The sequence below is a fragment of the Oryza glaberrima genome, chromosome 12, assembly GCF_000147395.1.
Source record: "Oryza glaberrima chromosome 12, OglaRS2, whole genome shotgun sequence".
NCBI classification, from domain to species: Eukaryota; Viridiplantae; Streptophyta; class Magnoliopsida; order Poales; family Poaceae; genus Oryza; species Oryza glaberrima.
In genome coordinates, this window is record NC_068337.1 from 20,254,782 (window position 1) to 20,280,995 (window position 26,214).

General features: G+C 42.6%; 4 protein-coding genes across 10 annotated transcripts; all 4 read right to left on the reverse strand.

Annotated features, from left to right (window-relative positions):
• Nucleotides 1-635: 635 nt before the first annotated feature.
• Nucleotides 636-7,737, reverse strand: LOC127757526 (uncharacterized). Its single transcript, XM_052283053.1, has 3 exons — nucleotides 7,297-7,737; nucleotides 2,446-4,036; nucleotides 636-2,339 (listed from the first exon to the last, which is right to left on the reverse strand). Exons 1-3 carry the CDS (start codon nucleotides 7,509-7,511, stop codon nucleotides 1,707-1,709), a joined length of 2,439 nt encoding a protein of 812 aa, XP_052139013.1. The 5' UTR covers nucleotides 7,512-7,737; the 3' UTR covers nucleotides 636-1,706.
• Nucleotides 7,738-11,346: 3,609 nt separating this feature from the next.
• Nucleotides 11,347-17,791, reverse strand: LOC127758016 (pentatricopeptide repeat-containing protein At4g13650). 6 transcript variants are annotated; one of them, XM_052283620.1, is made up of 5 exons: nucleotides 14,465-17,791; nucleotides 14,114-14,350; nucleotides 13,690-13,864; nucleotides 12,277-12,612; nucleotides 11,348-12,197 (listed from the first exon to the last, which is right to left on the reverse strand). In XM_052283620.1, the coding sequence occupies exon 1, from the start codon at nucleotides 17,500-17,502 to the stop codon at nucleotides 14,743-14,745; it is 2,760 nt and encodes a 919-aa protein (XP_052139580.1). In that variant the 5' UTR covers nucleotides 17,503-17,791; the 3' UTR covers nucleotides 11,348-12,197; nucleotides 12,277-12,612; nucleotides 13,690-13,864; nucleotides 14,114-14,350; nucleotides 14,465-14,742. The 6 variants fall into 6 exon arrangements, with proteins under 6 accessions (XP_052139579.1, XP_052139580.1, XP_052139578.1 ...); XM_052283618.1 differs by having other exon boundaries at nucleotides 11,348-11,954; nucleotides 12,033-12,612; XM_052283619.1 differs by having other exon boundaries at nucleotides 11,347-12,612; nucleotides 13,660-13,864.
• A 212-nt stretch (nucleotides 17,792-18,003) lies between these two features.
• LOC127757456 (uncharacterized) lies at nucleotides 18,004-19,547 on the reverse strand. Its single transcript, XM_052282961.1, has 4 exons — nucleotides 19,189-19,547; nucleotides 19,016-19,098; nucleotides 18,782-18,903; nucleotides 18,004-18,549 (listed from the first exon to the last, which is right to left on the reverse strand). The coding sequence occupies exons 1-4, from the start codon at nucleotides 19,364-19,366 to the stop codon at nucleotides 18,456-18,458; spliced, it is 477 nt and encodes a 158-aa protein (XP_052138921.1). The 5' UTR covers nucleotides 19,367-19,547; the 3' UTR covers nucleotides 18,004-18,455.
• A 219-nt stretch (nucleotides 19,548-19,766) lies between these two features.
• LOC127757455 (universal stress protein PHOS34-like) lies at nucleotides 19,767-22,281 on the reverse strand. 2 transcript variants are annotated; one of them, XM_052282959.1, is made up of 4 exons: nucleotides 21,989-22,281; nucleotides 21,814-21,902; nucleotides 20,852-20,973; nucleotides 19,767-20,097 (listed from the first exon to the last, which is right to left on the reverse strand). In XM_052282959.1, exons 1-4 carry the CDS (start codon nucleotides 22,233-22,235, stop codon nucleotides 20,010-20,012), a joined length of 546 nt encoding a protein of 181 aa, XP_052138919.1. In that variant the 5' UTR covers nucleotides 22,236-22,281; the 3' UTR covers nucleotides 19,767-20,009. The 2 variants fall into 2 exon arrangements, with proteins under 2 accessions (XP_052138919.1, XP_052138920.1); XM_052282960.1 differs by having other exon boundaries at nucleotides 21,998-22,279.
• Nucleotides 22,282-26,214: the final 3,933 nt, after the last annotated feature.

A 26,214-nucleotide genomic window follows, 5' to 3' on the forward strand; every position in this document is an offset into this window, starting at 1 on the left:
ATGAATATGCAATTTATGTTTGACCAATGAAAGAAATTGTGATCTTCTAACAGGTATAGAGTAATTGCATAGCCTGTCGTTCAGAATTTTCATTACTGTACAAAGCTTTGGTTTACATTTTTGCTAGTGTATTCTACAGGTCAGATTGTTTTTTTGTACCATTTACAGATGTTGGATTAATTTCTCGAGCACCTCAAGCTGATGTTGTACAGTCCACGCCAGATATACACCTTCCAACTATTTTCTGTGGGGAATGTGAAGTACATGAGAGTTGGTCGTCAACCAGATAGCAATGTCTTCAGTTTTATTGCAGGTCAATTGATCATGTAATTTCTAATAGATTCATACCCTGTATAGTTTTTCTTGCAGTTCTAAATAGTCGGTATGCTGAAATACCCTGAAATTTCTAATAGGTCATCCGGTCGTCACACTGTTAGTGCGAGAGTAGGCTTAAGACCTTCCTTCCTTTTTCCTTTCCTTTTTTCTTCTGCTACCCCGTCTTTTTTTTTTTCTTTGGTTTGGTCCCTCCTGTACATTTTATTCCTCATAATACAAAGGTGCGCTTTTGCGTACTCCCCTTTTTTTAATAGGCGGTATGCATATCATCGGCTACTCCCTTCAGGTACACTCAAAATGGTCATAGAAATATTAGCAGGCTTCAGAGTTCACTATTGGCGGCCAATGACAGACTCTTTTCTCTGAAATTGAGGTGCATTCTAGCCAACTTGATAGTGTGTGCATGAATGCCTATACAGAGAATATTTTCTTAACTGCCGATCATTGTTCCTGGTTTTTTACCATTATTTTCTTAACTGCAGATAAAATGGGTCTGCTCCTGAAACACTTAACTGCAGATATGGGTTTAAGACAATTGCCAGATGGCAGATCCCCTCCGTGGAGGCTGTATCAGTCATCACCACCAATAGATGAAGGTACATAACTCGTCACAAATCGTTGCACAATTCTGATTTCTGAAGGTACATAATGCTTTTATCCTCTGTAAAATAAATAAAAATATATTCTGGGTGCCAATAAGTAAAGTAAACAATTGCCTTTTATACAGATAACCTTAGTTGAAAACAGAGCATTCAGCATTGCGTATTCTTGGTGTTGAATAACGATTCCTTGATATTAGCTAACTACTAAAAACTATGGCTTGCTATAAACTTCAAGTGATGCACATTGATATCAATTTTCATGCAATAATTGTAAATCCAGTGGAAAGTTTTTAAAGAAATGATTTGAAATGTTTTTATGAAATACAGAAGAAATACAATAAATTCATATTACCTCTAATTAATCTAGTTTAACTGGCGACAGGGGTTTGGGATGCTACATCAGAAATGATGATGGATACTTGAATTAACATACAACATTTTATTTAGATAATGGAATAAAAACACGGCCTCTACATCCAATATGGATGTACAGCCAAACATACAACCTGTGGGACATAAGACATTTCCGATAAGTTACTCGCAGGCCCAATAAGAAATGTTGAAGCCTGTCAAGAAAGCTCAACAATTTAAGTGATATTTAACTTGGAAATTTCAGAAGTAGATAGGACAAGATATCTAGTTTTAGCACACATATACATTTCAAAATATCATTATGACAGACAATTTTCAGGGAGTGTTAACAGTCAGCATTATGCAGATCACCGAATGAGTTGATATATAGTCCACTCTCAATCAGCTAATTTCCACTCATAGAGCTGGTGTAGTTACCAGAATTTGTGCATGTTTCTTCTTTTCTTCAAGGCAGTCTTGTGCTTCTTTCACGAGCGAATTGAAAGGCTTAGTTGTGCTATGGTCGCTACTAGAGAACATCATTAAGCCTTCCAGTTCCAACATGTTATCGGAAGCCTTAGACAGAGATTCCAACAAGCTCTCTACCTCTGCTTGGACATAGCCTCCGTTGAGTTTTATCAGTGATATGATCATCCTACTGGTAATCTTCATTATTCTAAGGCAATTGGCAGTTGCATCGCTGTTTCCTTCTACCATCTTCTTGAGCTCCCTTGGAAAGCTAAATGCAGAGTCTCCTGGGACAATTTTATCAGCCAGTTGAGTCAAAGCTGTATCATCAGTGATTGATTTTTCAAACAATGCTGCACTAAGTGACAGTAAAGCTGCATGCAGTTTCCTGTCCACATTTTTGTTATTGATATCGTCTTTTTGCTCATTAACGTTGCCTTCATCTTGCGAAACAACAGGATCTGGGCCTTTTTCAGGGTCTGGATTTTGTGCCGGAAGCTTGGCTCCATCTGTTTCCTTTTCTGCCTTTTCTGTTTTCTTTTCTTCTTGCTTTGGTGGAAAGAGAAGTATTTCTTTGAGCACCTGAAACGACAAAATTATGCTTAGTTTGACAGGGATAGAGATGCAAGATGCAATTTAAATAAAATGAACACAAATCCCGTATTTATTTGACTTTTTGACCACTCACCATTGGCAGCACATCATTCAAGGCTTCCGTCAGTTCCTTGAGGTATCCATCTTTCTTTGTGTATCGAATGTACAGGTGCTCCAGGATTTCAGATGCACTTATTCTGTATTCTCTGTCCGTGTTATCATCTAGAAGCATTTTACAGAGATCACGGACAACAGTGTCCTTTGCGTTGATGATGGCGGCCGCGCTGCTTTCGCTTTGGTCGGACAGCATTGCCAGTGCTTCACCTGCCAATTGTCTCTTGGAGGCGTCCTTGTTCTTTTCATCAGTACTAGTGCTTCTAGTGAAGATGTGAACCAGCAGCTTAGTGAATTTCTCCCTGCTCTCGGTGTTGATGCTCGAGGATGCATCCATGGGCAGCTTTGTGATGATCTTGATGGCCAGAATATGTAGCTTCTCGTTGCATTGGTTACACGTGAGGATTTTCTCCATGGTGTTGATGGCGCCCTTGTTCTCGAAGATCTGGGACCGAAGCGTGTCACCGGTGGTTCCGGGGGCAGTGACAAGGCGGCACATGAATTGCATCGACGCGGCTGAGACGTCGGACCATGTGGCGTGGTCGATGCAGTGGAGCAGGTCGGCGCTGACGGGCGCCATGGCCTTGGAGAGGATGCCCTGGTCGTTGTCGATGATGAGCCTGCGGTTGTGCTCCTCGGCGGCGAGCTTGTCGAGGATGACAAGGCCGCACTTCATGAGCCCGTTGCAGTGAGCGGACGAGGCGCTGTCGTCGTCGTCTTGCTGCTCGGTGGTGGTGGTGTCGAGCAGCGACGATATGCACCGGAGCGCGTTCGGGAAGCTGGCGAGGCTGATCTCGCCGGCGAGGCTCGCCACGATCCTCGCGGCGAGCACCCGGATGTCCCTGTTGTACTGGCTTGAGGACCGGAGCGAGCGGAGCAGCCTCTTCATCACCTTGCTGGAGAACGCGGAGCCGACCAGCTTCCTGATCAGAGCGTGCTGCCCCTGCAGCTCCTCCTGACCCAGGATCTTGTCCAGGATCATCGCGCCGGACATGTAGTCGCCGGACGACGACGACTCCGGCTTCATCAGCGCCACGGCGAACTTCACCATGTTCCTTCCTTTGGCGAACGATGGATCCTTCTCGCACCCGGTCTTGGTCTCGCGCATGTACTTCATCACCAGCGCCTGCCCCGCGCGATCGTCCTTGTCGAAGCCGTAGTCCATGGCTACTAGGCGGGCGATCCGTTTGCCGGCGAAGCGCGAAGCGAGGCGGTAGCAGAAGAGCACACCCTGGAAGAGCACCAGCGAGTAGAGCACGTTGAGCGCCGGCTCCAGGTTGGCGCTGCTGCTGCCGTCGCCGTCGGACATTGCGTAGTCGCGCTGTATCAGGCGCCACAGGGACAGGCCGGTGGTGATGAACAGCCCGGTGAGGTAGAACAGCGCCAGAGGGCACAGTATGACGGCGAACAAGAGCAGATTGAGAGCCAGCAAAACGTATGCCAGCACAAGCCGTCGCCCGGACAACAAGCTAGAGTAGTCCTTCATCAGCATGCCTGATATAGTACCACCGAGGCCATAGAAGGATTTCCCAACGTGCTGCAGCTTTTCTTTCAGAAAAACGTCGAACACCCTGCGGATTATTTGTTACGACGGTTAGACCAGTCCAAGAATTTAGTCAGAATGGGAGCAACGAGAAGAAGATATTTATTCTGTTGCCAACGTTGAAAAATCCAGAGTTCACCTATATACTACTCTCTCTAGCCCCAAAAGAACACAATCCTAGCATTCAAAAGATGCATTACTAGAAAAGTGAAATGACCTAAATATCCCTCATGACATGAGAGATTATTGGATGTGCGGGATGATTGGGGTAAGATGGGGAAAATTTTGAAGTAGTACTCTACAATTGCATTATTTTTGGGGTAAGTTTTGAATAGTAGAAGTATTCTTTTTTTAAATAGAGGGAGTAAGTTAAACTTGTCATTACATTTTAATACAACCAAAGATTACAAAACTTCAGATATATACTATAAATCTATGTGACACACGATTTTTTTCTTCTCTTCAAATCATGCAAAATTTCTGGTTCTTTGGTCTGAAATCGAACTGTCCAGATTCCCCCCCTCCTTCCCCCCCCCCCCCCCCCTCTACTCCATTCCAATTGCTACAACTAAAGCATGCCTGACAACAGTGTCGCTCTGCCTCTGCTGGCCCATGCCCCACCCCCCTCAGCCTTGCCGGCTTATTCCCTGGCTTCGGTGCCATGTGCTACCGTCCTCATCCGTCCCCGCCAAATCCCACTGCTGTATTTGCCACCACCTCCTCACCATCTCCTAACTACTTTAATAGCGAGATTCCCCCACCACCAACACCGGCCCACCATCTTCCTCTCTCCTGCGGACGACAACCAACGACCAACTGCTGAGGGGGGCGCTTCTTCGGCCATCCCTCTAAATAAGAGAATACCTTCCACCTCCCTATGTATGACCCCTCCCCCTTCTTCTCCCACCCCAACCGAAGGTAGTAAGAGCATCTCTAGCAACTCATCCATCTTGCCCTCCATCTGAGATATAGCTCGTTGAGGATCAAAATTGCACTCCAGAGAAATTGCCATCACATATGCCCAATTTGGAGACCATCCAAACCGACGCCTTCACATGCCAAATTTTGCGGCCCTCCTTCCTCATGCCAAATCTCAACTGCCATCTCTACAACCCCACCTTTTGCCACTAGTCGGATCCCGTTATTCCTCCAGAACCATCTACCAGCCATGTCCTGTCCTTCTCCTATCTAATTCTACATCGTCGTTTTGGGAAGTAGCGGCAAGGTGACAATGCCATGAGCAGGGTTCAATCTTCCGTTTTTGACATTTGTATCGGGAGGTACTGATATGTTTGAAAATTTGGTCCCGAAATTATTTGATTTTTTAACAAAAATTGGAAAAATTTGAACAAATATTACCAAATTCACCAAAAAATGGAAAAAATCAAAAAGTTTGACCGAAATAATATTGTGGATAGAGGAATTTTGAACCCTAGTCATGAACCCGAGTGAAGGTCGAGGATATATAGAAAGAGAGTGGGAATACTTAGATCTAGTGCTAGAGGTAGGGCTATCAAAAAAGCTCGAGGCTCGCGAGCTATTCGAGCTCGACTTGTTCTAGGCTCGATTCGAGGCAAGCCCGAGCTTGTATTGAGCTCGAGCCTAGGCAGGCAAGCTCGCTCGAGCTCGGCTTGTTGACAGCTCTAGGTAGAGGCGGCGCAAGGAGGCAACGTGAGGGTGAAGGCATGACGTCTGGGTGACTATTTTGCTTAGCTTGTTAGGTCCTAGGCTCCTAGCTAGTTCTGAGATGCTTGGTCGGAGAATGACTAGGGATGAAAACGGAGCGGATATGGACGGATAATGCCCATACCATATTTGTTTTCATATTTTTTACCGGATACGAAAACGAATACGGATAGCTCGAATACGGAAACAAATATGGATTATCTCGAATACAAATAAGAATCGAATATGATCGGACACGAATACGTAAACAAAATTTTCTCGGAACATGAAAACCAACTCAACTTCTAATAGAAACAAATATCAACATATATAATTAGATCATTTTATATAAAATGAGGTATAATTTATAAATATTTTTAAAATTTAAATAATATTAATAGTATGAACTAGTGTTAAAAGATAAACTACTATTAAAAATCTATAAAGGTATATTGAAGGTTATAGAGTTAGAAAGAAATGGGGTATGTCTCATAGGTCCTGCGGATATCCGAATAGAAATATTCACCGGATATCCGAATTATTATCTGTATCCGTCGGAAACCCCGATACCATATCCGTATCCGAACTATCCGAGAATTATCCGATTCAAAAGATATCCGTATCCGTTTTTGTCCAGAGCAGACGGAAACTATCCGCTCAGTTTTCATCCATAAGGATGGCATCTGGTGGGGGCGTCCCTGATGGCCTGATCCTATAGCCTCTGTTTTGTTTTCTTTCGCTAAACTATCTGTAATGGAAACGGGAAAGGACTGCCTCTCTTTCTCAACAAAAAGAGAAGAACTTAAAAGCATATACTACAGGTGGCTCATAAAGCCACTGACAGGTGGCTCCTACCGCTGCATTCGGTTGTGGTAATCTTATACTCTGCCACAACCATTCACATCACTCTCTGCTCTCCCTCATGGCCAGAGGCGGAGTTATGGGCTATGGCAGGTGGTAGGTAAGCCCAGCCGGCCAGGCCCAAATGGGGTCGCCTCTGCAGCCAGTGGAGATCGAAAACAATGGATCCAGGAGATATGGACCTGGAGTGTACTGGTCTACTGGACAAGGAAGAGCTTGAAGGTCGAGCTACAGTAGTGTTCTTCATCGCAGAACATCAGGTGCTCTATGGCTGTATCCTTGCCGATTATATGTCGAGCTAGCTAATATAGGAGAAATTTCAGAATATAGCAGCCTAGCAAGCTGGCAGCTGCTTCTTCCTCAACGATCTTGGGAGAGAGATAGCACAGTTTGTAGTGTTAGTTGAGTGTTTCCATGATCCTTCGCTGGGAAAACCACACTTTCAATATTTATTTTATCTGTGATTTTCCACAGTAAAAGGACTAGTGACAAAAATCCACTACTGCACTTGCTTTCTAACGGCAATCACTATGTTCCTAGCTACTGAATATCTTTTGAACCACTATTCCTACTTTCCAAATGACATGAATTTATCCTGTGAAAATCCTTCGTATTTAGCAAAAAACTATTACTGGGAACACTAAGAATGGTGGGGTAAAAAAATCATCCGAGTTTGACGAAAAGAAAAGGCACTAGATTAAGCAGGAAAGCTGCATGAGGCAGTTAATTGAATTTATTATAGCAAAGGTAAAGCATTCTAACCCAGTTGTCTGGACGAGGGTGATGATGGTAAGACTCCAAAAGTCCTTCTTCCCGAGCATGGAGACGAAGCCACCAAGAAGAACGACGGTGGTCCATAGAACCACCAGGACGCTCATTCCCTTGACGGCCATCGACAAGTACCCCATAAACAGAGCATAACTGTTGATGTTCAATACTTCTTCCCAGCTGGAATCGTCATCAAGCTTGTGAGGCATTGTTAGTTCTTCTCCTGAAGAGTTCCAGGTCCCGCTTGCAACGCAGCGAGCCAATATATAGGACAACTGTTAGTACATTGGACAGATCTTGACCTCTAGCAAGCCGTGGTGGTCAATGTTATCTATTGAAACATCCAGCCTATTCAATGTTGGCCTCCGGAGTAGATCTCAAGAGAGTTTTTATACTCCTTGAGAGGAGTATGTACCATATTGATTTTGCTTGATCCAAAGTACGCAAACTCAGGAGGCAGGTATGGAGATGGTAGCATAAATATATCAGTAGAGAGCACCGTAGTAAGGCTCTTACTTCCTCCGTTTCACAATATAAGTCATTTTAGCATTTATCATATTCATATTGATGTTAATGAATCTAGACATATATATCTATTTAGATTCATTACCATCAATATAAATATGAAAAATATTAGAATGACTTACATTGTGAAACGGAGGAAGTACCAAAAATTACACTCCTATTTCCAGTAGCGTTTGCAGAGTACTTTACCGCTTCCATTTCCGTTCCTTAAACTTCCAACTTCCAATGATGCCCCGATGCTCTCTACTGGTAGTATTACACCACCAGTATTATTAGAGGTAAATTATTAATTTACTAATAACATGATTAGAATTAACTGTCATTTGGGTCTAAATCAACCTATGATCATCCATTGCGGCAGCATCGCTCATATTTCATGAAAAAAATCCAAAAAAGAAGAAAAAAGAGTTTTAATCACTGCCAAATGATAATTATACCTCTCTGCACCTATTTTTCTTAGACAAGAATATATTTCCACATTTCTACCACCGCTAACTGAGGTGGTAGTATAAATAGATCTGAACCATATTCAATTAAATGGGATTAACTGTTCAAATTATTTTCTACTACTAGTAAACAACATCATAGTGGGGCTAAAAAACGGTCCATACAAAACGAAAATAAGCATGGTGTTCAGGAAATTCTGTACCATTTTCACCCCTAGCTCAGCCAACAACAAAAGGGAGGCCAGCGCCATGAAAGCTTGTCTTTTCCTCCAGCCTTTATCCTCCTTGGACATCCATGAAATTGGGCAAAATCGTACCTTGTCGTTGCAAGCAATAACTCAACTCCAATATTGCCACTTGCCACAGCCTCTAACCTTTTTCCCAAAATAAGGCCATAATTATCTTCAATGTGGTATATATATATATAGCCCCTTTTCCTTCTTTTCTTCACGAGCTCAAGCTTAAACTGACTAGTACATGTAATACGATAATATTTTTTTATCTCAGTGAGACCACCTCGTGAAGACGACCCACACCATTCTGTGATTCTTAATTTCCAATGGGACTGGAGGCAGATCGGCCAGTGCATAAGATTCCCCTAATTAAGTGCTAGTTCTAGTAACTTTGCTATATATCATTGACTATTTGACCTAAAGAGTTGACTAGTACAAGTAAATGATGATATATGCTTTACTTTATGAACGAGACCGTCGATTGATATTAATCCAGTATCAATCCAAGTCATTAATTACTAACGTTACGTAGAAATAGAATAGTTTCTAGTCAGAGTTCACCCACGTTTTATTAATGGTGACTCGTCTTGCAAGGCCTCGATTCCATTTAACTCTGTATAAATAAATAAATAAATAAATAAATAAACGGTCACGCTACATGGCGCGACACACGGCCGATACGCACCATGTAGTTAGAAGCGCGACTCTAAGCGAGTTTGTCCGGATTTTCCGGTTTTTCTCCCACCGAGCGAAATTTCAGTTTATTTATGCGGATGCCCAATAAACAAACTGCTCTCCGACTTGACCCGATAAAAGGCTGACTTCTCGTTAAGTAGAAAAGTTGTTCACGGTAAGTAAAAAGTTGCTCCCGGTTAGACTGAGTAAAAAAATTACTACCCACGTTAGCTCTCCCATCTCATGAACTTTCCATCCCTAGCGTTCATATTGAATAAGTTCAAATTTTACTCCAAAGCAATAGTAATTTTTTTACTCCATTATGGTGTACTCTCTCCTTTCATGCACTTTCCATCCCTACTTAATGTTTTAACCGGATGAGTAATTTTTTTACTCCAAAGCAATAGTAATTTTTTTTACTCCATTGTGGTGTACTCTCTCCTTTTATGCATTTTCCATCCCTACTTCCTTAGCGTTTTTACTGGATGAGTAATTTTTTTACTCCAAAGCAATACTAATTTTGTTTACTCCATTACAGTGTACTGTTTCCTTTCCTGCACTTTCCAGTTCCATCCTACTTCCTTACTGGATGAGTAATTTTTTTACTCCGGAGTAATAGTATATTTTTGACTCAACTGTGGTATACTGAATTACTGATACGTTGATTGCAATTTTGATACAAACGTCCTGTTGGATGTAATCATACAGTGAATCACATGTATAAAAATATTACATACGGTGAAAAGTTTACAAAAATACAAAACAAAAAAGCGATGTGTGGCTTTCTGCGGCGTCCAAAATAGCAAACACGAATAGCAGGCTCCAAATCGGCAAAAACATGACCGGTGATGGCTTCGCGGTGGATCCTGGTCGGCCACGCCTGTAGGACCTCGATGGACTTCTCGGGCTGGACAGTTTAGGGCGTGTGGCCACGATGGAGGTCGTCGGGGTATCAGGGCAGCACTACAGTGGTCCTCCCAGCTGTTGTCAAAATGCAAAAAAAAAAAGAGGGGGAAAACAAAATCTGCTGCCGATGAAGCAGCAGCGCCGCGGTGCTGACGATCTCCAGGAGCGCCACCCACCATCGAGCATCTTATTAGTGTCTTCGTCACCGCCGTCGGGCCATCACGTAACCTCCTCGATTGAGGCTGCTGTGGATCCGGAAAAAAAGGAGTGAGGATGAAATGAATGATTGGAACGCATCTCATCCAGGGGAAGAGAGAGGCAGCAGTGGTGATGCAGCCTGTCCCAAGCTTATCCCTCGTCGACGGAGCTCGGAGTCGTGTGCATCACCGGCGGTCGCGCATGACCACACATCACACAATACTGCCTCCATTCACACCTCTGAGCACAACCCCCCATCCAGCCGCAGCACCTCCTCCGTTTGGTCTTCCCAGGCAGAGGGGCAGTGCGGCAAGGAAAGGAAGACGCATTGCTGGAGCTCCATGGCAGGTGACGATGACCACCTGCGGATCCAAGACGAGCAGAACCCGCCTGCGCACCCAACCCGGATCCCGCCTCCTTGCCAACGGCATCTGACATAGGCGACAATGCCAGTCGCCATGGATCTCAGCCACCGCCCAGGAGGAGCGCCAGGACAAGGTAGCAGTCAAGTGCCGCTCCTCTCATCAGTCTCGGCGTCGATCCTAAAAATCAGGATCGTATGAGAAACAAAAGAATAATAATGGTGGGTACTATAGATGGCCAAAAGGCCCGCCCGGCCCAGGCACGGCCCACCAGCCATTGGGCCGGCACGGCCCGATCGGCACTTCGTGCCGGGCCGTGCCGGTCCATGGGCTGCGCCTCCCGCCCAGGCACGGCCCACCAGCCGTCGGGCCGTGCTGGGCCGGCCCGAAGGCGCGGGTGGCCATCGCGCCATTTTCTAAATAAGGCACCGGAGAGAATTTGGGAAGAAAAAAAGTAAAGAAAGAAAAGGGGAGAACGGAAGGAGCTGATTTTTCACGGGAGGAGGAGATTGGGAGGAGCTGATTTTTCTAATAGGAGTGGAGATTGGGAGAGCTCTACTTTTCTTCTTCGAGGGGAAGGGAGTTGCGCGCGTGGGGAGGGGGAGGAGAGGAGTTGCGCCGAGCGTCAAGGGAAGGGGCGAGCAGGAGCGCTGGGCCAGCAAGGAAGGGCGCGCGCGGGGGGAGGATAAGGGAGGCGAGTGGGAGGGGGAGGGTTTGGGCTGGGAAGGAGGGAGGGGGGTGTAAAATAATTATTCTAAAGGGGATGTGTAGAATAGAGCTGTCAACTCTCTGATGGAGCTGTTCTTTCCATCAAAACCTAAGTAACCGAAAATGATCAATAGGTGCCAGGCCAAATTTGTTCGGCCCCTCATGAAATTTTCTCTGCTTCCGCAAGCCAAAAAGGAAAACGTATCCACATGAATATCTATCTATTACCAGGGTGTACACGGCCTTTCTGTACAGGGTATCACACCGTGGACAATTGAGAATACTCTCAAGGGTGCTGATATTAATCGGTCGCTGCTTGCGATTTGCCGTTGCAGCTTGTCCTGGGACTTGGCTTACAAGCTGAAGGAGGCCGTCTGCTATGGCGGTCCACTCGTACGTCATGATGCTGATCCTGGTGGAACCCCTCGGAGCTGACCGGTGCCATGATCATGGCGGTGAGCAGGTCGTCGGTGTCGTGTGGCTCATAACACGGCAGTTGGCCTTGTCGGCGGCGAGCTTCGTGAGGATGCATGCGCAGGCCTACCAACAGCATCAGCTCCGTGTAGCCAGGAGCGTCACGCCCGTGTGCCGTCGTGTGCCTGTGGTCGGAAGCCTCCTCTTGATCAGCAGAATCAACAACCTGAACCTGCAGATCATCATCAACCTGACTAACTAACCTCGAGTGTGCCATGGCGATCGAGTCGTCAGTCTCGCTCGTAGGTCTCCATCCCAGAGTACTCCTGGAAGGTGACAAGAAGGGAAGCTATGCACTGCAGCCCTCGTGGTGGCAGCTCCTCCAGATGGATCTCCCTGTCATACGGGCTTGATCTGGGGCTCAGCGTCTGCACAAGTTTGTGGATGATGTCGCCACCAGTCAGCAGCTGTTTGTTTCATCAACCTACGATGTTCCCGCAGTCCAACCTCATGGATGACCGGCATGAGTTCGCCGGCGCCGACGATGTAGTCGCGCTCAACGAGGCGCCACAGCGAGAGCGCGCCGGAGATGTACAGGCAGCCCGCCTCGGACATGTAGAAAGCTGCTAGTGGGCGTGCACAATACGATGCCGAACACCAGCCCTGAATTCCGATCCGAACCCCACAAGTAGCTCTACGACATGAAAATGTATAACTGCCGCGCGCATCGTGAAGCCGTCCATCAGAAAATCCATATAAAACTCCTCGGCGATTACGCTTACACTCCCGATTAAAGCACACACAATATGCACCAGCTTCTCTTTCATGGAGGCATCGAATACCCTGTTCAATGAAAACAAACAAAAAAAGGGTTAATTAAAACGCCTTCATATTCCTCTTACAGCATCATAAAGGCACTTAAGGACAAAGACACAACGGAAAATTTAGGTGCGTGAAAGATGGAAGCACTCTATAATTTTCTAGAGAAACTAGCACATAGCCTTGCAATAGCATTGAACTAGCACAAGCTTATAGCCGTTTGACTCAGTACAGTGTTAAAATCATATTCTATTTGGTTTTCTCGTCAATAATAAATGAATTAACAATCCAACACCTAGAACCAACCACTCAAGCAGTGGAGTTTGTCACCAGAGACCTAAGAATGTCCGTATGAGAGTTGACTCACCATGCCATATCCTACACTCTCCTATGAAAAAACAATCCGCACAGGAGGGTTTATCTTTTGATTGGGCCATTGGCAGATGGCAGTGATCTTAATTTTTCACTCATTGTACATTGGCAGTGGAGTGGGCCACTACTTTTGCCTACGTTTTGCCCATTATCACATTGGTAATGGGTTATCATCTTTGCTCGTTTAGTATTGGCCCACTGGGTCATTTACATCTGCTTGCGTAACATATAAAATATACCTTTTTTCAGAATTTTTAACTATAGATGTGGTCCTAATTAGGCCCATTAAATCTCATAAACAGGTCTGATAAGAGCCATTTGACATTGGCTGTGAATTTCTTCCCTTCTAACTAATTTCGGCATGTCTTACATATGGGACAAGTTTCTTATTGTCTGCACAGCACAATCTATGTACCACATAATACTCCCTCCGTTTCAGGTTATAAGACGTTTTGACTCTGGTCAAAGTCAAACTGTTTTAAGTTTGACTAAGTTTATAGACAAATATAATAATATTTATAATACTAAATTAGTTTCCTCAAATCAATAATTGATTATATTTTCATAATAAATTTGTCTTGGGTTAAAAATGTTACTACTTTTCTCTACAAACTTGGTCAAAGTTAAAGGAGTTTGACTTTAATCAAAGTCAAAACGTCTTATAACCTGAAACGGAGAGAGTAATTCATAAGCCCTTACCAGGTTTCCACCTCACGACCATCAACGTACCTGCTGATAAGCCATTTTTTGGTTTGAGCATGTCAGCTCCATCACAGCTGCAGCAGCAGAAGCAGGCTTGAGAATGTTTCTATGTGCTCCAGATTTCAGATGACTAATTGGGGTTTCCAATTGTTTTCCTTTCATCCCTCCTGCTCGTTCCTTTCTTTCAGTTTTTTCAATCTATCTGCCGAAGTAAAGCAAGCATAAGACAAGGTTCAGTTCATTCAGTTGTATATGCCTATGATCACCATGGCATGCGCATGAAAGAAGCTAACATAGAAGCTGTACAACATGACGTGGTTTGTCATATTTCACAAATATACACAAGGAATAAGGTTTCTAGGTACAAGTACAACATGTATTTGCCAGTCCTAATACATTATCAAATGAGTTAAATAATTTACTGATACTACTATGGAGGACATAGTCAAACCTCAATTATTGAATCCCAAAGCAATGTTGAGATTAGGGGAAATCCATCGTCAGAGTTGGGTAATCTCAGCAATTAGGATTTTACATGAACATGTAATTGTATCAACGGAGTCTGAGTGTCTGACCGAACTCTTGATTGTTTTTTTTAGGCCTACCAGTGACTGATAATAGACCCTACTTGACCATTTGTTCTCTTCTGATGAAGAAAGTTGACATACAATGAAGTATATTTCTCCACCTGAAACAAGTGAGATGGTTGTCAGAAAAGAGAATGTAATACTAATACATATGCATTCAGATACTAATACATATACATTCAGATAATTGTCAGAAGAGAGAATGTAACACATACACATTCAGATAAAAATACTTAAGACGACAATACCAACATGATAAAAGAAGAATAGCAGCACAGGAATTCTGAATCCAAAGATCGTTTCTCAGGGGAGAATAACTGTACATTATATTGCCTGTCTGTCTGATCATGCTGAATTCCCCGTTTTAGATGTGTGCATATCGAACTAGAAAGAAAGAGGTGTATGTCCCACATAAACTGCTTGAAGTGGCACCGTAATGAGTATAAATGGGATACTTGGGACTGGTAATTGTAGGTTTTCACTTCAAAGCACTTCACCAGAAGTCTCCGCATGAACAGCTTCCGTTGTTAAAATGGTGAAATCTGTAGACATCTCGTAATACAATTTGTCTTCCCATGACGTCGGAAGTAAATGTCATCCAAGTGTGACAATCGTTACATACACGAAGATTTTTAATTACTCGAAGGGGCATACAGGGAGGCAAACTCATCAACCCAAAAGTCACAGCTAACTTCTCGCTGTGCACAAGATCAGTAGGATCCCTCCCTTCTTGCTCTTTATCATGGAAGAGATGATATTTCTCTTGCTTGTATCCTACTTTGGCTACCCTATCATTTATAACAGCCAAAAAATTGTATATCTGCTCAGCCAAGGGGTGTAATCTGTCACCAACAAAGAATGCATGAACCACATTCTTTACTTCAATCCAGCTCCGGCCTGGTTCCTTTCTGACTCCTCTGTCTCTCATCATCTTTCTGACCTGATCCCTATTGGCCCACTTCCCGGTAACAGCATATGCATTTGAGAGAAGAACATATGATGCAGAATCATGAGGCTCCAATTCCAGTAGATGTTTGGCTGCAAGCTCTCCAACTTCTATGTTCTTGTGTACTTTACAGGCGCTGAGAAGGGTTCTCCAAACCATAGCATCAGCAGCAATTGGCATTTCCTCAACAAATTTCTTTGCACGGTCAAGTTGCCCAGCTCGTCCAAAGATATCGATAACACAAGCATAATGATCAGGTCTTGGACGAATTCCATACTTATCCGACATTGATTTGAAGTAACTAAGGCCTTCCTCCACCAATCCCACATGACTGCAAGCAGCTAAAACACCTATGAATGTAACATCATTTGGTTTAATACCTTCTTTCTTCATTTGATCAAATAAATCCAAAGCCTCCAAGCCACGTCCATGCTGTGAACAGCTTGTGATAATAGTATTCCATGACACCTCATTTCTCTCAGACATTTCAGAAAATTCCATCTTGGCATCCTCAAAGCTACCACACTTCCCGTACAAGGAAATCAGAGCATTTCCAACTTCAGTTTCGAAGGAATGACCTGTTTTAATAACTCTGGCATGTATTTGTTTTCCTTGTTTTATTTCTGCAAGGTTAGCTGAAGCACTAAGAGCTGATACAAATGTGAACACATTATGCTTGACACCTGATTGATCCATACGCATAAATACCTTGAGAGCTTCTTCATGTAGGCCACTTTGGGCAAAACCAGATACCAGTCCGTTCCATGTTATCTCATCTTTATGTTCAATTTCCTCGAATGAAGAGAAAGCTTCTCTGATTCTTCCGCATCGTGCATAAAGGTTTACCAATGCGTTCCAAATTGAAACATCTCCTGAATAACCAGACACATAAACCCGAGCATGAATCTGCAAGCCTTGCCTCATTGCTTTGATTCCAGCGCAGCCACTTATAGCACTTGCTAATCCTATGTTATCTGGCCAAATTCCACATTTTTGCATCTCTTTAAAAGCTGCAAGAGCATCCTTACAATACTCATGTTGCACATATCCAGCAATCATGGAAGTCCAGGAAACCACGTCTTTCTCTTTAAGCATTTCAAGAACACGTCTTGCCTTTTCAAGCCACCCATATTTGGAATACATATCTATCAATACACCACTAACATACATATCAGACTCGAAGCCAGTTTTTACACTTAATGAATGGATCTGCTCTCCAAGGTCAATTTCTCCAGTGCAAGTGCAAGTCCTTAAAATGCATGGGTACGTGAATTGGTTAGGGCGTATACCTGCAGTCTGCATTTGACAGAATAGCTCAAAAGATTTTGCTAGATCATTGATCTGCCCAAATGCCACAAGTATCAGGTTCCAGAGCACTACGTTAGTCCTATTACCCAAATTGAAGATCACAAGGGCAGTTTCAACATCACCACATTTCACATAGAGGTCAAGGAGTGAACCTTCCATTATGTAATCCGAAGACATGCCTGCTTTAAACAGATAGGAATGGAGTTGCGTGCCCTTTTGAAGATCACCAAGCGACGCACAAGCTGCAAGCAGACTAGAAATGGTCACACAATCAGGGCTTAACCCTGAGGACTGCATCTCCTCAAATATCTCTAAAGCATGCTCCCCATGTGCACACTGAGCATGTCCTGAGATCAACGTATTGAACGTTACTGTGTCATGGTGTGGCATGTCGTAAAATACCCTCTCTGCCAATCTGAATGATCCGCACCGCAAGTACAGCGTGATAAGCGCATTCCCTACAAAAGTTTCAGAGCAGAATCCTTGCTTGTAACCTTGGGCATGAACAGATCGTCCTTGCGCAAAGAGCTCCGCTTTAGTGCACGAGCTCAGGACGCTAGACAGAACATAAGGTGTAGGAACAACCCCGGCTCGATGCATCTGGCGATACAGCCAGAGAGCTTCCTCCCCAAGGCCATTCTGTGCATAACCTGACAGCATTGCCACCCACGAGACATTGTCCCTGGCAGAAAGCTCCTCAAACACCCGCCTCGCAGGCAGAACAAGCCCGTTCTTGGAGTACAGGTCAATCAGAAGGTTGCCGACGATCCTGTCTTTCCCAAGACCACGCGTGATAGCCTTCGCGTGTATCTCCGGAACGACCTGCCAGCGCCTGCCATTCCCTCTGCACGCGCGCAGGGCGCACGCGAAGTCGAGGGGGCCAAGACCCCCATGCTGCCTGGCCTTGTCCGCAAATAGGGAGAGGACCTTGGCTGGATCTTCCTGCGCCAGGAACCCGGCGAGCGACCACCCGAGGGAGGCCGCTCCCCGGCGCGTCATTCCGTCGAACACCTGGGGCGCGACGCGGTGGATGGCATCTCAGCCTCCTGTTCTCCAGGGTAGATGGTGCTTCTCGGTGCTCCGATCGCAGGAGGGAGTAATGGCATGCGTAGAAGGTAGGAGGCGGCGGCGGCGGCGGCGGCAAGGTCGCCGGACGCCGGCGGAGGCAAGGTCTCCTGCTTGCGCCGCCGCGGCGGAGGTTGTGGGAGGGGAAGGGAGGAGGTGTTAGAAACTCCGAACTGAGAGTGATGAAGATCCAATGGTTGAGATTCGGAGATGCCTCTTTAGCCCACCGACGGCTGAGATCATACATTCTTCGGGTGTGTTTAAGAGGAGGAAAAGGAAAAAAAAAAAGATTAAGAAGAAACGAGATAAACTATTGATGCATTAATATTTGAGTATTAATTATTTTAAATTTAAAATATTAATTAATATAATTTTTAAAAACAACTTTTTATAAAAAAAATTGTAGAAGAAATACTATTTAATACTTTGAAAAGCATGGGCATAGAAAACCAGCTACTTTTCTCCCTACTGCGCTTGTTTCAGAGAGTTGTCTGAGCATCTGATTGCTTTCTGACTCTAAAATACACTACTCCCTCCGTCCTAAAAATAGTCAACTTAGGAGGGGATGTGACCTCTTCTATTACAACGAATCTAAACAATACAATGAGGAGTCACATCTCCCCTTAGGCTTTTTTTTTTTTTTGGACGGAGGGAGTAATTTTTTTGACATCTTGCGCATTGTCTGAGAAAATCCAAAGTACTAAAATGGCTAACTCATCAGACATTTCTAGATTAATTATTCTATTGCAATATGCAGAATAAGGTGGTCACTCTGTCACGATTTATTCACCCACACGAACTAATACACGATTTAGAAATAAAATTAGAACTCAAAAACATGTAGAAATGGCACTAGATCTTCTTGATGACGAGTGTGATTCCGTTTTTCAGCTATGCATGTTATGCTTGGGCCTCTTCACTATCATCACGGTGCAGTGCGCGTGATGGCTGCAGTAGTCGCTCACGCTCCCAAGAACAGCCCTGCAAATCAAACCGATTTGATCAAATTTCAGGCAAATTCAAAATCCAGCAGAGAATAAATCGAGTGAAGGATGAACGTAACAGCTGATCCTACAAAATTTCTGCAGATTCTTACAACAAATTCCATTTCAACGATTACACTAATTATCAACTTTGGTTTTTCCCGTAACTGCTTTTTGCAAATTAATATTTTTAGGTAATGAAAATAGTAACTTCTAATTGATTAATTTACCTTTTCCATGCCCCATAGCCATGGCTGCCCACAACCAGCATATCTGCATGATGCCTTTCAACTGCCTCACAGAGGATGTTCCTCGCATCTCCCTCTAACACCTCATAGCTCGCATCAATCACCTAATCGATGAAAATTGGAGATTCTTAGAGTTAGGGTTGATCAATGCTTTATTATAGGAGATATTTTCTTCTGCTGAGTTTGGATTCAACAAGCGAAGGATTATTATATCACCTGGGAGCACATCTCCTTTGCCTTCTCAATTACTCTGGCGGCACCGCGCTTCAGATCTAAAGTCGGCAACAGCTCCGCCGTACCTATATTTATTATAAGTCCTCACGTGAGTAGGATCCCCGATTTCATAATCAATACATTCATAATGTCAAAGAGCGTACATCCAAGGTTACCTAGACCGGCGATGCCGATGACGGCGGATGCAGGGGGCTTAGAAGTGAGCAAGATGAGGTGGTACTGTTGCGGCTGCCCCGGGGCGAAGAAGTGTTTGAGCGTCCATTCGAGCGCGTAGTAGCTATGGTCGCTATCGTCGATCCCCACCAACATCACCGGCTTTCCTCCCTTCACCATCGTCGTGATAAGCTTGGAATTGTAGGTGCCAGAATAGTGAGAGCTGAGAAGGAGGCCAGTACAGTAGATTGATGAACAGAGGGGGGAACCAGCAGGGGTGACACTCTATTTATTTATGTAATGAACTTAAAACTGCCTCTGTGATCAAGCCGGCGGCTGGGAGTCGTTCCCGCGCGCGATTCCCGCGTAGCCTCTCCATTCTCCGGCCATTCAAAATTCACTCGTTTTTACCGATTAATCATATTCTTGTTTGTGCCTGGTCAACAACTTCTTGTTGAATCACATACACAGATAAAGCTTTGCTTGGGCAAAGGTGAGATATTTCTCACTAATAAAACCACAATTCCAGATCAATAGAACTTGCACTATCTTGATGATGCATATGTGTGACAGGCAAGAATTTTTCTCACGAATCTTAAAACGCATTGTTTCAAGATATCAAACACAAATTATTTACCTTCTCGATCCAGGATCCAAGAGGTGGAAGGATATACATGCGTGCTAAATCCATGCCGTCATGCTGGAGATGACTAGAAGTGTCAATACAATGACAATTTATTAACACACAGATACATTCACAATTTGGTGGTAGATATACATGAATGATACTGATCAGTCCAGGCTGGGGCCGCTGCTCATGGACTCAGTGCTTGTTCTTCGGCTTCTTTACTATCATCACAGTGCAGTGCGCATGATGAGAACAGTAGTCACTCACGCTTCCAAGAACAGCTCTGCAGGGAAGTTCAGGCATGCCAGTAAGACCAATGTAGGTGAATAATATGAAGTGGGGAATGGAAAAGATGATTGGGAGTAAAGTTGATGCATCAGCCAGTAATGTTGCATGAGTTCATAAGATTAGCTTTTGTTTCTGTCCTCCATGAAAGACCAAACCAAATTATGTTGCAGGCAGCTGGATTGGTCATTTGTAGGTCGATACAATCAAACAACAATGCATTGTAATCTGCCCGTTCTAAAAAAAGTCTAGTCTAGTCTAGGTCATAATAAATCGTGTTAATCCACTTTTGAAGTTATTTCTTTCCGGTAAGACCAATATCAGTTTTCTGGTTCTATTTTTGACAAGTGTAATAAATCATGAAAAGCAGGAGGATTCACAGCTACGGCGCCAAGTGAACTTCATGACGAAAGATGGCCACAAAACATGTATAACGAGAGAAAAATGACATACTCTATTCGAATATACAAAGAGGCTACACCAAAGTATCAGAAGAGCATTATGTTGTTTATGGAAATTCATCAACTCATAATCTGGTACAGCTGCTACTATAGCAACAGGTAAGCTTTTAATTCAAATCAATCTCCACTGCTTGCGCACATTTTATAGATTCTCCTCTTTTCTTCACAGTTCTTTTTTTTTCGAAACATTTTTTTTTCAGAGATGAAGAACAGGCAGCAGTTTTCAACAAATTGAAGAAATTCTTTGTGGGAAACAGGGGTGAGAAGAACAAAAGTAGGAAATGGCAATACCGTTTAATTGCTCCATAGCCATGGCTTCCGACAACCAACATCTCCGCCTGATGCCTCTCAACCGACTCACAAAGAACATTCCTGGCATCCCCTTCCAGCACTTCAAACAGAGCATCACTCACCTGCAGCAAACTCTCATTTGTATCATGATCTAAATCATCAAAAATGTATACTCATAACCATGATAATACACACTAATAAAATAAACAAAAGACATAGACAAATGAATGAGTTAAGTCATGGTTTGATTTGAGATGCGCTTCTAGCGCAGTTGGCACAAGCGTTCAGTTTGAACGTTGCAGCCAGGGTTCGATTCCTGAACTCCTCACCATCCGCCTGGATTAAATGAAGGGTTGGAAATATGTGCCTCCTCCTATCTTAATTCCATTGGATGGCTAGAAGCTAGCTCCTTCTAGCCATCCCAACCTTTTTTTTTCCCGGCAAAAAAAAAAGTCATGGTTTGATTCCAACAGCTGAGCTGATCTCAATTAGCTAGCTTTTTTTAGGGCTTCCTTAATTTAGAGCAAGTGTGATTCGTCTTGTATATAGTTAGCTAGGTTGCCAACTTAACTTGCTAGTAATTACTACTCCCCCGTTTCATATTATAAGTCGTTTTGACTTTTTTTCTAGTCAAACTAAGTTTGTAGAAAAATATAATAACAATTTCAACACAAAACATACATATTATGAAAAATATATTCAATGTTACATTTAGTTAAACTAATTTTTCCATAAACTTGGTGAAACCTAAAAATAGTTTGACTAGAAACATCAAAACGACTTATAATATGAAACGGAGGGAGTAACAATTACTTTATCTAACATAACAGGGATACGAAATTACACATGAACTCCTGAAGAATTAAAAATAGAACACGATTAGGGAGTATTAACAGCTACTAGCACACACATACAGATTAGAGGTAGAAAAAAGTGAGTGATTCGGTTCGATCTCGGATCACCTGGGCGCAGAGCTCCCTGGCCTTCTCGATGACGCGCATGGAGCTCTTCTTCAGGTCCGCCTCCACGAACGGCAGCACATCCGCCGCGCCTACCGGAGGGGTGGTTCAGTTCAGTTCAGTTCAGTCAAATCCAACTCAGATCCAAGTACCGGACAGGAAGCACACGCTCGTTTACCGCGCGTACCTGGGCCGGCGAGGCCGACGGCGGAGGCGGCGGTGGGCTTGGCGTTGACGACGACGAGGCGGTACTGCGGCGGCTGGCCGCCGGCGGCGGTGGCGAAGAAGTGGCGCAGCGTCCACTGCAGCGCGTAGTAGCTGTGCTCGCTCTCGTCCACCCCGACCACCATCGTCATCCTCCCCTCCCCCGCCGCCGCCGCCGCCTCCCCCACCGCCGCCGACGACGCCGCCGCTTCCTCCGCCATGTCCTCCTGTCGATCGCTCACGGAAACAAGTCACGAAGTGTGTGTACGCTTCGCGAACCGTGTGCTTTCTCCTAGTAAGACGGCAGCCATTGGCTGACAGGTAGGCCCGGGGGAGGTGGGTGGGGACGCGGCATCTCCAATAATGGTGGTGGTAGTAGGTCCGTGTGTGCCACGTCACTTCGTGGGTGTTCAGGTTCAGTGCATCGTGGGCTGGCGCGTCGAGCTGTCACGAGTCACGACTGAGCTTGGATGGGAACAGATCACGCAGAGATAGGATATGGATGCATCGACAAAGCTTTTTCCATGAAGATATTTTCCTGCTTATTGCTTATTACTAGCTTGGTTTTAAAATGTATAGCACAATACATTATCCTAAAATAAATCTATTTCTCCACCTACTACCTCCTCTCAACCAATGCTAACCATTCTTCTTCATCTACTTTCTCTTTTTAACAAATTATACGCTTTCTCTAGTTATTCTTATATATTTTCTTAATACGCATGTCAACTTTAAAAATATTTATATTTTAAAACAAAGAAAGTACTAATTAGTTGCGTTCCCTATAATATTATACCCTGTTTAGATCCCAACTTTTTTTCTTCAAACTTCTAACTTTTCCGTCACATCGAACTTTTCTACACACACAAATGCCGTGTTTAGTTTTAAAGTTTTTCTTCAAACTTCCAATTTTTCCATCACATCAAAACTTTACTACATACATAAACTTCTAATTTATCCGTTACATCGTTCCAATTTCAACCAAACTTTTAATTTTGGCGTGAACTAAACACAGCCAAACTTTTAACTTTTCCGTCACATCATTCCAATTTCTTTAAACTTCCAATTTTGGTGTGGAACTAAACACAGCCTCACTCGTGTCATCCAAAGTTTGTCGAACCGAAAACCACAAGTTGATGTTGATATGTTCTTTCTTTGCTACTACTCCTTCCGTCTTATTTTAAGTGCAATTATAGTTTTTCATGTCCAACGTTTAATCCTCTATCTTGTTTAAAAAATCTATGAATTTTTTAAAGAAGTCACACATAAAATACTATTTATGTTTTTTTATCTAATAACAACAAAATTATTAATCATACAAATGTTTCAAATAAGACAGACGATCAAACGTTAGATACAGAAACCTATAACTACACTAAAAAGGGACGGAGGGAATAGTATCTTTCCTCATGCTCTGGTTGGTGTAAAAAAATGTATTCGATCCGTTATAAAATATAACTATTTCTTTGCAACATACTTCCTTCATCTAAAAATAAACAAATTTAATATAAAATTACTTCGTCTTAAAATAAACAAAATTAGTACGGGATCACATCGAGCTAGTAAGTAGTAGTAATATGATTGGTTGAAGGTTCACTTCGATGGTGCTGTCGAGTTGATGATCACAGCATGCAGCCAAACACTAAGGCCTTTCGCCTTATAAGATCGTTAACAATAGTTTTAGAATGTGTTATTGTTTATATAACATTTTTCACGTGAGAAACACTTAGGAATCTTCTGGCTAGCTTCATAAGATGGTGGGCAGACAATCTAGATTCTAAGCCTCACTCCTTCTAATTATTTGATATTATGTCATTTTCTAATATTTGCGTTTTTTTTAACATTTTCACGTCATATCTCAAGTTCTCAGCAACGAATAAACAACTCACATAAACAGATGGTTTATTTAGTTATCTCAAATATATTCGTGTGATCAATGATTTGATTCCACAGATAGTTTTATATATGACATTAAGTTATCCATTAATCAACGGATTGCAATATTCTTTCTTTTTTCTGCTTTCTCTGTATCTTCAAAATTCCTATATGGGCATTCTCTCTCAAATACTGGTGTTACATCATTGTTTATGCTCTAACCTGTTTGAATTCCTTGGATTAAGTTACTGGCTTTCTTTGTATCCTTAAATAAAAACCGAATCATATTTGTCCGGTTAACTAAAGTTTTTACTCTGGTCTTGATCGTTGAGCTATCAAAATGTTAATTATTCGCCCCTCTGATTTTAAAAATTTGCACATTTCACATCTCTTGGTTCAACTTCAAACAGAGAAATGGTTTTAACAAAAAAAAGTGATGTCGCCACTATACCATCAATAATAAAACATGAACAAGATAAAGAAAATATTACAGCAATTTATATAAGACACATGTTCTTTGGTCCAAGTTGCATAAATAAGGGATATTTTGTTACTCGGTATGTTTTTTTATACATAATGGAATTTGTTACTTGGTACGTAACCACAACAATTATGGCAAACAGGTGCTTAACAAAACAGCATCACTAACAAATTTAGTTATAGTTTTGCACATTGATGAACAGTATCAACTCGCAAGAGGACCGAAACTGGCCGATTCCTTTTTTTATATATTAAACTGGCAAATTCCTGACTTTTTAGTGTTTAGTTTTTTTTTTCCTTGAAGGAGATTTAATTCTTGAGAATTTTAGCTAAGGCCAGCATATCAAAGTACACAGTTTCAATGGGCTCACGGTGGGCCTATTTTATTCTTCGCGCGGGCCTACGTGGCAGCGCGTACGGCCCAATATGCAAAATGCAAATTCCTCCATTGACCGGCCCAGCACGGACGCAGCACTTAATTAATGGGATTAGCTAAAAAACTGTCGAGCGTTTTTTTTGGAAAACTTTCAAATCTAACTACAGTATATAATTTCACTAGAACTATATACTATAATAATAATAACTTGTATATATGTATTAAAATAATATATGTAACTTTATATCTAATTTATATAGAGATAACAATATACTTATAGTGTAGTTACACTATAATTACAAGGAAGCGTATCCTATACACACAGGCCCTCGCGTGTACACACCGTGTACACCAACTAAAAATTATCACAAAAAATTCTAGGAAAATTCATACATGTACTTTTAATAGTATTACATCTACGTGCAAAGTCGCATCTTCAAATTCATTCTACATAGAGAATAACAAAAAAGATAAAATTCTGACAAAATTGCAACCTTAAAACTGTCAGATTTTTTGTTTTTTTTGTTACGGCTAAAATATAATGAATTTGACGTTAAGATTTTAACCCTAGGTGTAATACAATTGAAAGTATGTGTATGATTTTTTTCTAGATTTTTTGGTGACATTTTTTAGTTGGTGTGTACGTGTTTACACGTGAGAGCTTGTGTGCATAGGATATGTTGCCTAGTTACAATGTAATTACAATGTAACTATAGTGTAACTATAATGTGGCAACATATCCTATGCACACAGGCCCTCACGTGTACACACGTGCACACCAACTAAAAAATGTCACCAAAAAATCTAGAAAAAATCATACACATACTTTCAATTGTATTACACCTAGGGTTAAAATCTTAACGTCAAATTCATTATATTTTAGCCGTAACAAAAAAAACAAAAAATCTGACAGTTTTAAGGTTGCAATTTTGTCAGAATTTTATCTTTTTTGTTATTCTCTATGTAGAATGAATTTGAAGATGCGACTTTGCACGTAGATGTAATACTATTGAAAGTATATGTATGAATTTTCCTAGAATTTTTTGTGATAATTTTTAGTTGGTGTACACGGTGTGTACATGTGAGGGCCTGTGTGCATAGGATACGCTCCCCTATAATGTAACTAGGGTGTAACTGGAGTATAACTAACTGTAACTTGCAAACCTTTTAAAAAACTTGCATGAGATGAAGTGGCTACCACGCATAGCTAGTGGGATTTTTTCCGCCACGAACACGTCAGCACTAATCTTGAGGCAAATCCGACGGTCAAAAATTCGACAGTTTTTCCCTCGTTTACTGTCGACAGTAAACTAGCAAATCCGTAATTGATTCTCGATCGGCCTTCTGCCCTGATCGAGTATGTGTACAGATATAAATCTATTAATTTTTAGAGGAAATATGTATGAATGAATTAGTGCGTATTAACTATCAGTAGAAAATTATATTAACCAGTTTTGACTGTTCGTAAT

Excerpts from the sequence above, each read along its gene's own strand:
- LOC127757526 (XM_052283053.1), bottom strand. The coding sequence starts at position 7,511 with ATGCCTCACAAGCTTGATGACGATTCCAGCTGGGAAGAAGTATTGAAC. Across the intron at positions 4,037-7,296 it reads ACCCTCGTCCAGACAACTGG|GGTGTTCGACGTTTTTCTGA; the intron begins GTTAGAATGCTT and ends AATAATCCGCAG. Across the intron at positions 2,340-2,445 it reads TGAATGATGTGCTGCCAATG|GTGCTCAAAGAAATACTTCT; the intron begins GTGAGTGGTCAA and ends TTGTCGTTTCAG.
- LOC127758016 (XM_052283619.1), bottom strand. The coding sequence starts at position 17,502 with ATGACGCGCCGGGGAGCGGCCTCCCTCGGGTGGTCGCTCGCCGGGTTC.
- LOC127757456 (XM_052282961.1), bottom strand. The coding sequence starts at position 19,366 with ATGGTGAAGGGAGGAAAGCCGGTGATGTTGGTGGGGATCGACGATAGC. Across the intron at positions 19,099-19,188 it reads CATCGGCATCGCCGGTCTAG|GTACGGCGGAGCTGTTGCCG; the intron begins GTAACCTTGGAT and ends TAATAAATATAG. Across the intron at positions 18,904-19,015 it reads CAAAGGAGATGTGCTCCCAG|GTGATTGATGCGAGCTATGA; the intron begins GTGATATAATAA and ends TTCATCGATTAG.
- LOC127757455 (XM_052282959.1), bottom strand. The coding sequence starts at position 22,235 with ATGGCGGAGGAAGCGGCGGCGTCGTCGGCGGCGGTGGGGGAGGCGGCG. Across the intron at positions 20,974-21,813 it reads CCAGGGAGCTCTGCGCCCAG|GTGAGTGATGCTCTGTTTGA; the intron begins GTGATCCGAGAT and ends AGTTTGCTGCAG. Across the intron at positions 20,098-20,851 it reads GGCTATGGAGCAATTAAACG|AGCTGTTCTTGGAAGCGTGA; the intron begins GTATTGCCATTT and ends ACTTCCCTGCAG.